This window comes from Natrix helvetica (assembly GCF_964273705.1).
Source record: "Natrix helvetica genome assembly, chromosome: 14".
Lineage (NCBI taxonomy): Eukaryota > Metazoa > Chordata > Lepidosauria > Squamata > Natricidae > Natrix > Natrix helvetica.
In genome coordinates, this window is record NC_138564.1 from 3643370 (window position 1) to 3657463 (window position 14094).

The 14094-nt window shown below is 46.4% G+C and overlaps 1 protein-coding gene across 12 annotated transcripts in view; it reads right to left on the reverse strand.

The window, feature by feature from the left end:
* NCOR2 (nuclear receptor corepressor 2) overlaps nucleotides 1–14094 on the reverse strand; it is a 213267-nt gene that overhangs the window by 43030 nt on the left and 156143 nt on the right. For all 12 annotated transcript variants that reach the window (XM_081966828.1, XM_081966827.1, XM_081966826.1 and 9 more), the window contains 2 exons: nucleotides 13395–13489; nucleotides 4893–5043 (listed from right to left, as the gene is read on the reverse strand). In XM_081966828.1, the coding sequence (XP_081822954.1) occupies nucleotides 4893–5043; nucleotides 13395–13489 (246 nt within the window). The remainder of the gene's footprint in view (nucleotides 1–4892; nucleotides 5044–13394; nucleotides 13490–14094) is intronic.

Here is a 14094-nt window from a genome sequence, read left to right on the forward strand (position 1 = left end):
GACTAGTTAACATCACCAGTGCTAGAAGAGAAAGGGGTTTGCGTAGTGGTGGAGAAGGAGAAGAGGAGAAGGAAGACTGTGGGGTCCCTGCTGCTCTCTGGGCTTGCTTGTTTTCTTGCCAAAGTTTCGTGACCAACTAGGTAACATCATCAGTGCTAGCAGGGAGTGCGGTTTGTGGAGAAGAGGCGGACAACTGTGGGGTCTGTGATGCTTTCTGAGCTTCGCTGTTTTCCTTGAAGATGTTTCATGATACAACTAGACAACATCATCAGTGCTAGAAGAAAGTGGGCTTTGGGAGGAGGAGGAGGAGGAAGAGGAGGACGACTGAAGGGTCCTTGGTGCTCTCTGAGCTTCCTTGCTTTCTTGCAGACGTTTTGCTACCCAACAAGGTAACATCATCAGTGCTAATCTAGTCTAATTCGAGTAACGAAATGTCTTAACAATAGAGGTAAGTTCTTACGGGTTCGGACCAGTTTGACTGAACCGGTAACGGCATGCCGGCCTGGGTCCCAGAACTGGCAGCAACACAGGCTGGCCACGCCCCCAAACCGGTTCCCCGGTCGCCATCTTTTTTTTTTTTTAGTTCTGCACATGCGCAGAACAATTTCCACTGAACTGCGCATGCGCTCTCCCGTAAAGCACCTGCCCGAGCGAACCGGGAGTAACGCCAGCTGAACCCCACGCCTGGTCTGCAAGGAAGGCTCAGAGAGCATCAAGCACTCTATAGTACTTCTCCTCCTCCTCTCCTCCTCCTCCTTCGCCACTCCACAAACCCCATTCCCTTCTAGCACTGATGATGTTGCCTAGCTGGGTAACGAAACGTCTGCAAGAAAACAAGCAGGCTCAGAAGGCACCAAGGAGCTCTCAAAACTGCATCCTTCCAACACCCCACAGCCTGTCTTCAGCCCCACGTTTTGAAGCACCGGGTGTGTGTGTGTGTGTGTGTGTGTGTGTCTTTATTATGCGTGTGTGCGAGCGCACCAGAAAAGGGATGGCTGCATCCTGTCATCAAGGAACATCTGCTCCCGAGTGTTTCTAGGGCGCGAAGAAGAGAGGCGCCCCTCCTCCCAGCCGACTCCGGTTCAATTACGGCGAAGGAACAGGCGCGAGGAAAAGAAAATGCTTCCCTCAACATTTTCTTCCCGCTTCTCCGCAGAGGAGTCATTATTCCGTTAAGAATCCCCAATCTTCTGCAATTCAGCTGGGAGACGCTGCAAAATCTCGCCTCATTAGAGACCTTTTATTGGGAAAGTATCATCACGGCATCCAGGCACCAGCAGGGGGGCCGTTTCCCGCCTCCTGATGCCCCCCCAACTCCCCCCCCTTCCTGCCCATCTGAACACACAGTCACAGCTGTCTTGATCATCCAGGACTTTCGTCTCCCCGTTCCTTTCCCAGAATAACGGCTAAGCTTCCGAAGAAAAACATCACTGTGACAGCCACAACTTCAAGTAACAGCCATAAGTCTTCTCGTTGAGCGCTGTTGTAACTTGGAATGGTTGCTGAAGAAGAAGTCAGTAAGTGAGGACTACCTGTAGAGTCAAAAGCCCTTCCCTGTCTTTCATGGGGGGCTTGGCACATGCATGAGGGAGGGGGGGCTTGCATTGCATTTTGGGATTGCGCACGCACGCACATGCGCTTTGGCCACTCGGCACCAAAAAGCTTAGCCATCACTGCCCTGCAACAACGAAAGCACCGTAGCATCCTATTAATCCAGCACTGTTCAACCTTGGCAACTTTTAAGACATGTGGGACATCAACTTCCAGAAATCAGAATTCCTGGAGTCCCTGAAGCTGCCAAGGTTGAGAAACTGTGTCCGAAGTTTCCTCCGGTTTGTCTGGGTCATTCCCCCCCACCCCCCGCCTGATTTTCCCCGACATCTGGGCTGTCTCTGCCAAGGGCCTCCTGAACATTTCTTGGTTGAACCTTCTCGCTCCACACTTGTTCTCTGGGACAAAAGCTAAGCAGAAGCACGAGAAGATGCCTCATCTGATCCCCGAGGACTTGACTCGGAGGGAGGGAGAGAGAGAGAGAGAGAGATAACAGTCGCTTCTGTTGTGTCTGTAAACCGAGCTTGGAGACCTGGCTGAAAGCCCCCAAGAGATCATCCGTGCTCTCCACGAAGAAAACAGCTCTCAAAAACTCAACCAGTGTTACCAAACGGGAGCTGAAATCAGCGTGCACGGAAACTGATCCAGGAGAGATTCAACCTGGAAATAAGGAGGAATTTCCTGACCATGAGATCAGTCAACCAGTGGAACAGAAGTTGCCTTCAGAAGTTGTGGGGGCTTTGTTACTTGAGACTTTCAAGAAGAGACTGGACTGCCATCCTTCTGAGATGGGTAAAATGAGGACCCAGATTTTTGGGGTCAAGAGGCTGACTCTGTAAACAGAGAGGGCTGTAGAGGACTGTAAAGTGCTATACAAGTCTAAGGGCTATTGCTCTTCCTCCTTCCTTCCGCCCACCCTCCTTTCCATGGTGCACAGTGGTTAGAATAGGCTAACTCTTCCCACTGCCCGGAGATTGTTGGGGGCAAGAGGCTGACTCTGGAGACCCCATAGAGAGGGCTGTAAGGGATGGTTATATATGTCCAAGTCCTGTTGCTAATGTTCAGGATCAATAAACACACCCCAGCTAGCATGCCACACCAACATCTTCCAGCGCTCGAAGAGAACGTAGGAGGTGCAATTCCAAGAAAACCCTGAAAGACGTAACTTCACAATCAGAAGCCTTCAGCAAGCAATGGTCAGAAATGGTGTAGGCTCTCTTGCTTGGGCAGGGGGTGGGGGTGGGGGGGACTAGATGACCTACAAGGTCCCTTCCAACTGTCAATCTAATCTACTCCATCTTCTCATCTTACATCTAAAGAGCTATCCTTTGTCTTCAAAACAGCCGTTACGGGGACGGGCTTTCTAAAGGCCCGGCTTTGGCCCTGTGGTGAAGATAAGATGCAACGGATGGAAAAAATGCTAATGGGGAGGGAAGCACGTCCTTGCAGAGGGACGCTCAACCCACAGGACTCGTGATTTGCAACGAGCGTGAAGGAGCACCTCGGGGCATCCAAGATTGGCTTCTCGCCCTTGTTCACCCCTCTCGGCTGTCCTCAAGCGCCCAAATGACGCAGTCTGATCGAAGACACAAAAGAGACTCTGCAAACTCTGCGGCTTAATCCTGATGGGTCACCAAGGGGCAGAGAGGACATCCATGCTGACCTTAAGCGCTGGCCGTCCCAGCCTGTAAACCAAGTTTTCCTTCGTAGGCTGGCAGTGCAGTTCACACAGGGGAGCTACAAGTCCGGAGAGAAATATTACTCTGTGAGCTAAATCTCCTACTAGAATTTCGAATAGAAAAGAGCTGGAAGGAACCTTGGGGGTCTTCAAAATTCAGACACTCGACAACTGACTCATATTTATGACGGTTGCAGTGTCCTGGGGGGGGGGGGTCACGTGATCCCCTTTTGCAACCTTCAGACAACCAGAGTCAACGGGGAAGCCAGATAAACTTAACCACCATGTTACTAAATTGACAATTGCTATGACTCACTTAACAACCGTAGCAAGGAAGGTCGCAAGATATGGCAAAATTCACTTCACAGCTGTCTTGCTTAGCAACAGAAATTTTTGGGGTCAAATCTGGCCGTAAGTCGAGGACTATCTGTACTCAACTAGGCAACGTGATTTGCCTTGTACCGTTGAGGTCACCTTAGTGTTAACGAAACCCCTGAACTCAAGAGAGCACCAAGGACTCCACAAACTAAACTAAACTCCCAAAGTAAACCATGATGAATGTAAACCTAGTTTAGATTAGATTAACAGAGTTGTAGGTCATCTTGTCCAACCCCCCTCTGCCCAAGCAGGAAATCCTACACCATTTCTGACAAATGGCACTCCAGTCTCTTCTTGAAAGCCTTCAATGATGAAGCTTCCACAACTTCTGAAGGCAACTTCTGTTCCATGAGTGGATTGTTCTCACTCTCAGAAAATTTCTCCTTATTTCAAGGTTGAATTTCTCCTTGGTCAGTTTCCATCCATTATTCCTTGTTTGGCCTTCAGGTGCTTTGGAAAACAACTTGACCCCCTCCTCTCTGTGGTAGCCCCTCAAATACTGGAAGACTGCTATCGTGTCTCCCCTGGTCCTTCTCTTCACTAGACTAGCCATGCCCAGTTCTTGCAACCGTTCTTCATATGTTTTGGCCTCCAGTCCCATCATCCTGGTTGCTCTTCTCTGCACTCTTTCTAGAGTCTCAACATCTTTTTTATAGTGTGGGGACCAAAACTGGATGCAGGATTCGAGGTGTGGTCTTACTAGGGCTTTATAGAGTGGGATCAGTACCTCCCTTGATCTTGATTGTATCCCTCTGTTAATGCAATTTAGGATTGCATTGGCTTTTTTGATTGCTGCTGCACACAGCTGGCTCATATTTAACTGGTTGTCCACTAAGACTCCAAGATCCCTCTCACAGTAACTGCTATTAAGCCTGGTTTCACCCAGTCTATATGTGTCCTTTTGGCTTTTCTTGCCTAAGTGTAAGATTTTACTTTTCTCTACATTGAATGTCTGTACATCAAATTTGGATGAAGTCCATCCAAGTTCTCCAATGATGCACACCAGGATGGGCTGTGAGGAAATTAAAACACATGGATATATACAGCTTCTCAGTTCAATCTTTAGGTTGGATTGGAAGCCAATGTTGAGGAGCTCATCATCGCAGATGGAGCCAGCTCAACTAAGCAACGGCTGCCCGAAACATCTGAAGGAGTTCCCCCATCACTCCTAAAACCTTGCATTGTCCTCCAAAGCACGGAGCCCCCAAACACCCCCCTGGTGAGGTTTCCCCACCCGCAGGGCGACCAGGCAGCGGGATTCCCATCCAAGGGAGCTTCAACTCACCATCGTACGTCAGGATGTGTCCTTTCTTCCCCTCGTAAATGACGTGTCCCTTAGGCATTGCCTCGTCTCTTGCCTTCTCCGCTCGGCTGGGGCTGTCTTCTCCAATTACCTTGGTAATGGTTCCTTTGTACAGCACTTCAGCTGGGGTGCCCTTGGAGAGAGACCAGGAGCCTGGTTTAGCAGCGTTACGAGCAATTAAGGCAGGGAACAGCAAAGCAGAATGGCACACGGGCGTAACCTGGGCCCAGGCGGACAAGCGATGGGTTCCAAGAAAAGAAACAGGACAAAGGAGGAATAATGTCGAGCTAAATACCAGCTGGGGACACGACAGGCAGAAGACGGTGGTCGAACGATCAGGAAAGCCACCCAGGATGGCAAAGTCAGGTTTTGGGATGGGCAATGTGCTTTGTTTAATGGGAAGAGCAGATAATAGAAAATAGCCATAGCCACAGCACTTAAGACTTATATGCCGCTTCACTGTGCTTTGCAGTCCTCTCTAAGCGGTTTACAGAGTCAGCCTATTGCAAACCCCAACAATCTGGCTCCTCATTTTACCCACCTCGGAAGGATGGAAGGATGAGTCAACCTTGAGCCAGTGAGGATCGAACTGTTGGCAGTGGGCAGAATTTGCCTGCAATGCTTCATTGTAACCAATGTGCCCAGGAAGGAAGGAAGGAAAGAAGGAAGGAAGGAAGGAAGGAAGGAAGGAAGGAAGGAAGGAAGGAAGGAAGGAAGGAGAATAACAATAGACTTATAAACTGCTTCACAGTGCTTTTACAGCCTTCTCTAAACAGTTTACAAAGTCAGCCTCTTCCCCCCAACAATATGGGTCCACATTTGACCCACCTTGGAAGGAGGGAAGGCTGAGTCAACTTTGAGCCAGTCAAGATTGAACTCCTGGCAATGGGCAGAGTTTGCCTGCAGTACTGCATTCCAACCATTATGCACCATGGAAAGAAGAAAGGAGGGAGAGAGGAAGGAAGGCTGCTGACTGCTTGCAATTTGGTAGTTCGAATCTCACCAGGATGGGGTTGACTCAGCCTTCCATCCTCCCAAGGTGAGTAAAATGAGGAGCCAGATTGTTGGGGGCAAGAGGCTGACTCTGTAAACTGCTTAGGGAGGGATGTAAAGCACCGTGAAGCAGTATATAAGTCTAAGGCAGGGGTGTCAAATTCGCGTCATCATGGCGGCGTCATGTGACGTATTTGGATTTCCCTCCCCCCTTTGTTAAACTGGGTGGGGGCACGTCATGCATCTGACCCATGGCAAGTTTGACACCCGGGGTCTAAGGGCTATTGCTATTGTTACTGTTCTTCCTTCTCCCCTTAATTACTTCCTTCCTTCCATCCATCCACCCATCCAACATCCACCCATCCAACATCCATGGTATGCAGTGATTAAAATGCAGCATCGCAGGCTAACTCTGTCCACTGCCAGCAGTTCAATTATGAGTGGCTCAAGGTTGATGCAGCTTCCACCCTTCCGAGGTCAATAAGATGAGGACCCAGATTATTGGGGGACATACAGCTGTCTCTGTAAACCCCTTAGAGAGGGGCTGTAAAGCACTGTGAAAAGTGGTATATACCGTATTTTTCAGAGTATAAGATGCACCAAGATTTTGAAGAGGCAAATTAAAAACAAAAAGGTTTTGCACTCTGCAGACCTCCTAAAAATGGCCCATTTTTCGCGATAACAGGTCCATATTTTGCCAAAAAAAGGGCATGCATAGCTTTTAGGAGGCTTGTAGAGTGCTCCTGGGGGCTGGGGGAGGGGGCAAAAACAAGCAGAAAACGGCCCTTTTTTGCTCGTATTTGCCTTCCCCAGCCCCCAGGAGCACTCTACAAACCTCCTAAAGGCTATGCATGTCCATTTTTGTGAAGGGGGCGGAGTTTCAGGAGGCTATAAATGCTGTATTCCGTGTATAAGATGCACCCAGATTTTCACCCTCTTTTTTGGGGGGGGAGGGAAGGTGCGTCTTATACTCCGAAAAATACGGTAAGTCTAAGTGTTGTTGCTATCCAAACCCATCCCAAAATTCATTCTCTACGGATCAGGGGTGGATAAATGACACTTTTGATGTTTAGGGCATTGCTGGGAATCAGATGTGGGTTACTTTGCACGCCAAGCACACGCCTTGCCACTGAGCAACATTTCGCGTTCCCCAAATGACTGGGTGGGGCCCCAAAAGCTTTCGATTGCATGCAACTGCAGGACCAGGCTTGACAAGCACATGACAAACTGGTTGGTGGCGCTCCTGCCAGAGATAAGGACTAATATGCTCAAAGATAAGAGCGCCTACATCTAAAGCATGCTCAGCCCATATATATGGTAGCAAGACTGCCATATATATTTTAATGCTGCTTTTTGCAATCCTAACTCTTAGCACCTATTTTAGATGATGCTACAGTTAGCATGGGTTGATTTCTGGCAATTGGTGCCTTAGGTCAGGGGTTCCCACCTGCAAATATTGGATGCAATCTAGTGCTTTCAATCTTGAGTCAGGTGCTGGAGGTCTGTGGCCATGGTGCGTGGCCCCCCCAAAGGTATTTAAAGGGGTCCACGGTGAAGAAAAAGTGAAAGCCACTGCCCTAGATAAGCCGTGCCACCAGTAGCACTCGAGAATTCAAATGCGGCGGGAGTAGGTTGAGATTATGGCTATGGCTTCACCATGTCTGCACATGTCTCAGTAGCACTGGAGAAGTTTCATTCCCACATTCCACTACTGGTCTCTTAAGGCAGGGGTGTCAAACTCAAGGCCTGGATCCAGCTTGCGGGGTGTGCTTAGATGTGGCCTACGGGGCTGCCCTGGAAAGAGCAAAGGACTGGCCCACAGTGCTTCTGCCAGCGAAAATGGAGCTGCAAGAGGCCGTTGCAGACGGAAATGGAGCTTGGGAAGGCCGAATTGCCCCCCCCCCCTCTGAGCTCCGTTTTAGCTGGCAGAGGGTTGCAGGAGGCCGTCACAGCCGGAAACGGAGCTTGGTAAGACCAAATTGTTCTCCCCCCCCTGAGCTCTGTTTTAGCTGGCAGAGGGTTGCAGGAGGCCGTCACAGCCGGAAACAGAGCTTGGGAAGGCCGAATTGCGCCCCCCCCCCCCAAGCTCCGTTTTCGCTGGCAGAGGGTTGCAGGAGGCCGTGACAGCCGGAAACGGAGCTGGGTGGGGGGGGGGGGGGGTGAGGCAAACAGCCTGAGCTCCACACAGACAGCCCTTGCACAAGTGATAGGCCGGCATGCACGCACGCAGTTCGACTTGCACAAGTGGTGGGCCTGCCGTCCCGTCACTCGCGCAAGTTGACTACATGTGCACTCACTCCAGCCAACCACTCTCATGGCCCAATTCTGAATAGGCCGCGGCCCGCTAGCGGGCTGCGACCCAGGGTTTGGGGACCAGGGCATAGGCAAGGGGTGTTAGGAGGGTAGTTGCTTGGAAGTTATTAGGAGAAACTGAAGTTCATGGACAGTGGACAGAACCCAATCCATCCAGAGAGTAAGACCGGGCAGTCCTTATTTAATGATGGCCTCATTTCTCAGCCACTCAGAGTGACAACGAGTAACTTTGCAAGCAACCCATTCCATTTACCTAAAGAACAGGAAAGCTGAAGTAAGGTTATAAGCACCGGTGTGGTTTCCTTTAGCAATTGCTTCCCTTAATGACCGAGTTGCCAGTCTCCATTGTGGTCACTCAAACGAGGATGCCCTGCACCAATACAAAGAGCAATAAAATCCCGATCCAAGAGACCAGCTCGGAGTTTCTCCGTAACGAAAGCAGAGGCACCACATTACCAATATGGCAGGGAGAGGCCTCCATTTCAGCACCTGAATTGAAGGGCTTGGCGTTAAAAGACACAAAACACGCTTCGGCACACATGCTCCCAGGAGAGAGAACATGGATCAGATGGCTTCAGGGAAGGAGCCCTCTGGAACATCTGTCTTCTGCAGCCCGGATTTGCAAAGGGGGAACTATTGCAACGCAACAGACCGTGAACGGATCTGAAAGCTTTGCAAATGAGACCGCTGGTAATTCCCATCGGCAAACCCCTATGCGCTGGGTGCTAAACCCAGTTAAATCACCCCCATGGGTGGCACCATCACAGGCATAGATTTCAGGCAAGTCCCTGCTCCGAAAAAGCAGGCAAATCAAAGCTTCGTTTAACCAACCATTCCAAGGGAGGGAATGGGACAACTTGCCACAGCCAATTGTTCTTTATTATCCACCGTTTCTTTCATATTAGTGTAACTCTTGTCTCGCAGCGAGTTGTCACACACGGACAGGGACAGGGGGAGGTTGTGCCTTCTTCCCAAAGCCCATGCTCCTGGTGAATCGTTCGGTCTTGATTTTTAGCCAGGATGGAAATCAATGCAAAGTTCCACCAGCACTGATACAGATAAACAGAGTTGGAAGGGACCTTGTAGGTCATCTAGTACAACCTCCTGCCCAAGCAGGAGACACTTCACCATTGTTGACACCATCCAATCTCTTCTTGAAAGCCTCCAGGGATGAAGCTCCCACAACTTCTGAAGGCAACTTCTGTTCCATGGGTGGATTGTTCTCACTGTCAGGAAATTCCTCCTTATTTCCAGGTTGAATCTCTCCTTGTCCACTTTCCATCCATTATTCCTTATCTGGCCTTTGGGTGCTTTGGAGAATAGCTTGACCCCCTCCTCTCCGTGGCAGCATTTTGTGTGTCGGTGGCATCACGATGCACGCCAATGCCGCACACGGATGCCCAGGTGAGGATTTGCACGACCGTGCAAACGACGGGACTGAAGGCCAAGGATCCGTTTTGCATCCCAATAAAAATTGACGTAAACTGTCATAAATGAGATTAAAATCCCTGGGAGGGAAGGGTTAATTTTTTTAAAAAAGGCCTCCACAGGATTAATTTTGGATGCAACAGACAGTTTGCCGCGATGTCTGCAGAAGTCCCAGATAAGTTCTGAATTATCTTATTATTCTGTATCTTAAGACAGGAAACCGGCCCTCCTATCTGATGCTATCTGAGCCGGTAATTGGAAAGCGATGCTCACCATTAATTAAAGATTCTGGGATGACACATATGGCAATCCTCTCACATTTTAAATTTTTTTTCCAGGGATAGTAGAGAAACATCGTCGAGTTCTGTCCCTTTCTGCTTAGGCTAACCCTGCAATCTTTGCGGATTTATTAATTCATTAATTGTACCCTATGACTATTATTAAGTGTTGTATCATGATTCTTGATGAATGTATTCTATTTTATTTTTCTTATGTACACTGAGAGCATATGCACCAAAGACAAATTCCTTGTGTGTCCAATCACAATTGACCAATAGAGACCATTCTATACTTAATTCTATTCTTATTCCATTCTATTCCATTCCCTATTCTAATCTCTATTCTATTCTATTCCATTCCATTCCATTTCTATTTTCTATTCTATTCTCTACTCTACTCTATTCTAATATCTATTCCATTCTTACCTTCTGTTCTGTTCTGTTCTATTCTATTCCCTATTCTAATCTCTATTATCTCTATTCTATTCTATTCTATTCTATTCTATTCTATTCTATACTCTGTTCTAATATCTATTCCATTCTTACCTTCTGTTCTGTTCTGTTCTATTCTATTCCCTATTCTAATCTCTATTATCTCTATTCTATTCTATTATATTCTATTCTATACTCTATTCTAATATCTATCTATTCTTATCTCCTATTCTATTCTATTCCTTATTCTAATCTCTATTCTTCTCTATTCTATTCTATTCTATACTCTATTCTAATATCTATTCTATTCTTATCTCCTATTCTGTTCTATTCAATTCTATTCTTTATTCTAATCTCTATTCTTCTCTATTCTATTCTATTCTATACTCTATTCTAATATCTATTCTATTCTTATCTCCTATTCTATTCTTATCTCCTATTCTGTTCTATTCAATTCTATTCTTTATTCTAATCTCTATTCTTCTCTATTCTATTCTATTCTATACTCTATTCTAATATCTATTCTATTCTTATCTCCTATTCTGTTCTATTCTATTCTTTATTCTAATCTCTATTCTATTCTATTCTATACTCTATTCTAATATCTATTCTATTCTTATCTCCTATTCTATTCTTATCTCCTATTCTGTTCAATTCTATTCTATTCTTTATTCTAATCTCTATTCTTATCTTTATTCTATTCTATTCATTAAATTTATATAGTTGCCCCTTGCAGGGTTGCCAGAATTTGGGCAGGGCACACCAATCAAACAAAAACAACACTAACAAAGTCTTTAAAAGTCTTCATTAGAAAACGACTGCATTGGAAACCAGATCCTAACAACAGGAAAATAATATTTTCAACTCATCCAACATTTGGAACGTAGCAAGAGGCAGGCGAGGATAAAAATCCCCAAGCAGCAGCACACATGAATATTTCGAGGGTAGCGAAGAACTTTTAACCAACATCCCTTGAGCTGAAAACGTTTTAATTTTCTTCCCCCACTCTCCAAGCTACCTGCTTAAATGGAATGCCCTAGTGAAAAAGGACTTATTTCAGCAACCTGCTGTTGTTGTTCTTGTTGTTAGTTGTGAAGTTGTGTCTGACCCATTGCGACCTCACGGACAACGTTCCTCCAGACCTTCCTGTCCTCTACCATCCTCTGGAGCCCATTTGAGCTCAGGCCCACTGCTTCAGTGACTCCATCCAGTCACCTCGTTCTCAGTCGTCTCCTTCATATTTTGCCCTTGATCGTTCCCAGCATAAGGCTCTTCTCCAGCAAATCCTTCCTCCTTCAAAACTCTCTGATGGCAGCTGGAACCCTGGGTTTATTTTTCCAAGGAAACGAGCTGAGAACGCCAGCGTTCTCATAATGTATCTTTAAAGATCTGAACATCAGCCAGGGAGGAGGAGAAAAAAAAAGGGAATTTAAAAACCAAATCCAAAAGGGAAAAAAAAATTAATTCCCTCTGCTTCGTTTCCAGAGAAAGCAATAACTGGAGAGAGTTCAAAGCCATCACCCATTTGGCAAGCCTTCTGTCTCTAGTGCTGATTGATGGGAACCACGAATTCTTCTCTCTCTCTCTCTCTCCCTCCCTCTCTCTCCCTCTCTCTGCATGCCTGGGGATGTCCACACCAAGGAAAATGTCTGGAAAGAGCTCGAGGGATTACAAATCGCAGTTCACATTTCCTAAGGAAGAGATACAACTCATCTTTTCCACCCGCCAAAGACCACATTCTGAGCCTGGGTTGAGTCCCTCCTGGGCCATTCCTGGTTGATATGATTGCTTTCAAGGCCAGCCAAAAGTCTTTAGAAGGTGTTAACCGTCCTAGTTCTTCTTCAAGGCCAACCAAAGTTATTTAGAAGGCAATAACCATCCCAGGTCTTCTTCATCTTCTAGGACAATATAGTTGGGTTCAAGGCCAACCAAAGTTATTTAGAAGGTAATAACCATCCCAGGTCTTCTTCATCATCTAGGACAATATGGTTGGCTTCAAGACCAACCAAAGTTATTTAGAAGGTAATAACCATCCCAGGACTTCTTCTTCACTAGGACAATATGGTTGGTTTCAAGGCCAACCAAAGTTATTTAGACGGTATTAACCATCTCAGGTCTTCTTCTTCATCTAGGACAATATGGTTGGTTTCAAGGCCAACCAAAGTTGTTTAGAAGATATTAACCATCTCAGGTCTTCTTCATCATCTAGGACAATATGGTTGGTTTCAAGGCCAACCAAAGTTATTTAGAAGGTAATAACCATCCCAGGTCTTCATCATCTAGGGCAATATGGTTGGCTTCAAGGCCAACCAAAGTTATTTAGAAGGTAATAACCATCCCAGGTCTTCTTCTTCATCTAGGACAATATAGTTGGCTTCAAGGCCAACAAAAGTTGTTTAGAAGGTAATAACCATCCCAGGTCTTCTTCTTCATCTAGGACAATATGGTTGGTTTCAAGGCCAACCAAAGTTATTTAGAAGGTAATAACCATCCCAGGTCTTCTTCTTCATCTAGGACAATATGGTTGGGTTCAAGGCCAACCAAAGTTGTTTAGAAGGTAATAACCATCCCAGGTCTTCTTCTTCATCTAGGACAATATGGTTGGTTTCAAGGCCAACCAAAGTTGTTTAGAAGGTGTTAACCATCTCAGGTCTTCTTCTTCATCTAGGACAATATAGTTGGGTTCAAGGCCAACCAAAGTTGTTTAGAAGGTGTTAACTATCTCAGATCTTCTTCATCATCTAGGACAATATAGTTGGTTTCAAGGCCAACTAAAGTTGTTTAGAAGGTGTTAACTATCTCAGGTCTTCTTCATCATCTAGGACAAAATAGTTGGCTTCAAGGCCAGCCAAAGGTATTTAGGAGGTATTAACCATCCAAGATCTTCTTCACCTTTTTGTGCCCTCATCAATCTTCAACAACACCTTTCAGAACATTCTCCACCACAGGTTCTTCTCATCACCCAGACACTTCTAATCCACTTCTGGTGCACTCCTAGAAAAGCCCCTCCCCCACCCGCCCGCCCCAAGAGAAGACTTACATGTGTGATGGAACCCCGATATGTGATGGTAGATTCCGAGGATGGTCTTGTGCTGGGAATCCCTTTAAGGATGCTTCCTCCTGACAAAGAGGTACCTGCAGGGAACATCCAACAAGAAGTGCCAATAGTTTCAAAAATCATGTACTGTTTGTCACCAACCTTCCAGCGCTGCTTCTAAGGGTTGCAGAGCTTCTCCCGATGGCTTAGACCAGTCATGAACTAAAGTTTTTTTTTTAATTTTTCCCTTACAAATTCATTCCCAAATATACATTCTTATAATTGCTATTTAACATTTGCCTCTTTATCATTAGTCTCTATAATTATTTTTACAAATATATATACTGTATATAATACAGTTTGGGTCACTTTCTCCCCATCCCATGCCTCCATCTTATTGCTCCTTCCTTCTTCTCAACCTCCCCTATTTACCTTCTTCTTTCCTCCTCGCCTTCCTTTCTTCTTCTCCTCTCTTTTCCCCACTCCTCCTCTCTTCTCCTCCTTCTTACCCTCTCTCCTACTCTTACTTTCCCACCCTTACTTCTCCTTCCTCCTTTCTTCTTCCCCTCTCTTTTCCCCAGTCCTCCTCTCTTCTCCTCCTTCTTACCTTCTCTCCTATTCTTATTTCCCTTCCTTACTTCCTCTACTTTATCCTTTCTTTCTTCCTTTCCCTCTTTCCCCCACTCCTCCTCTCTTTTCCTCC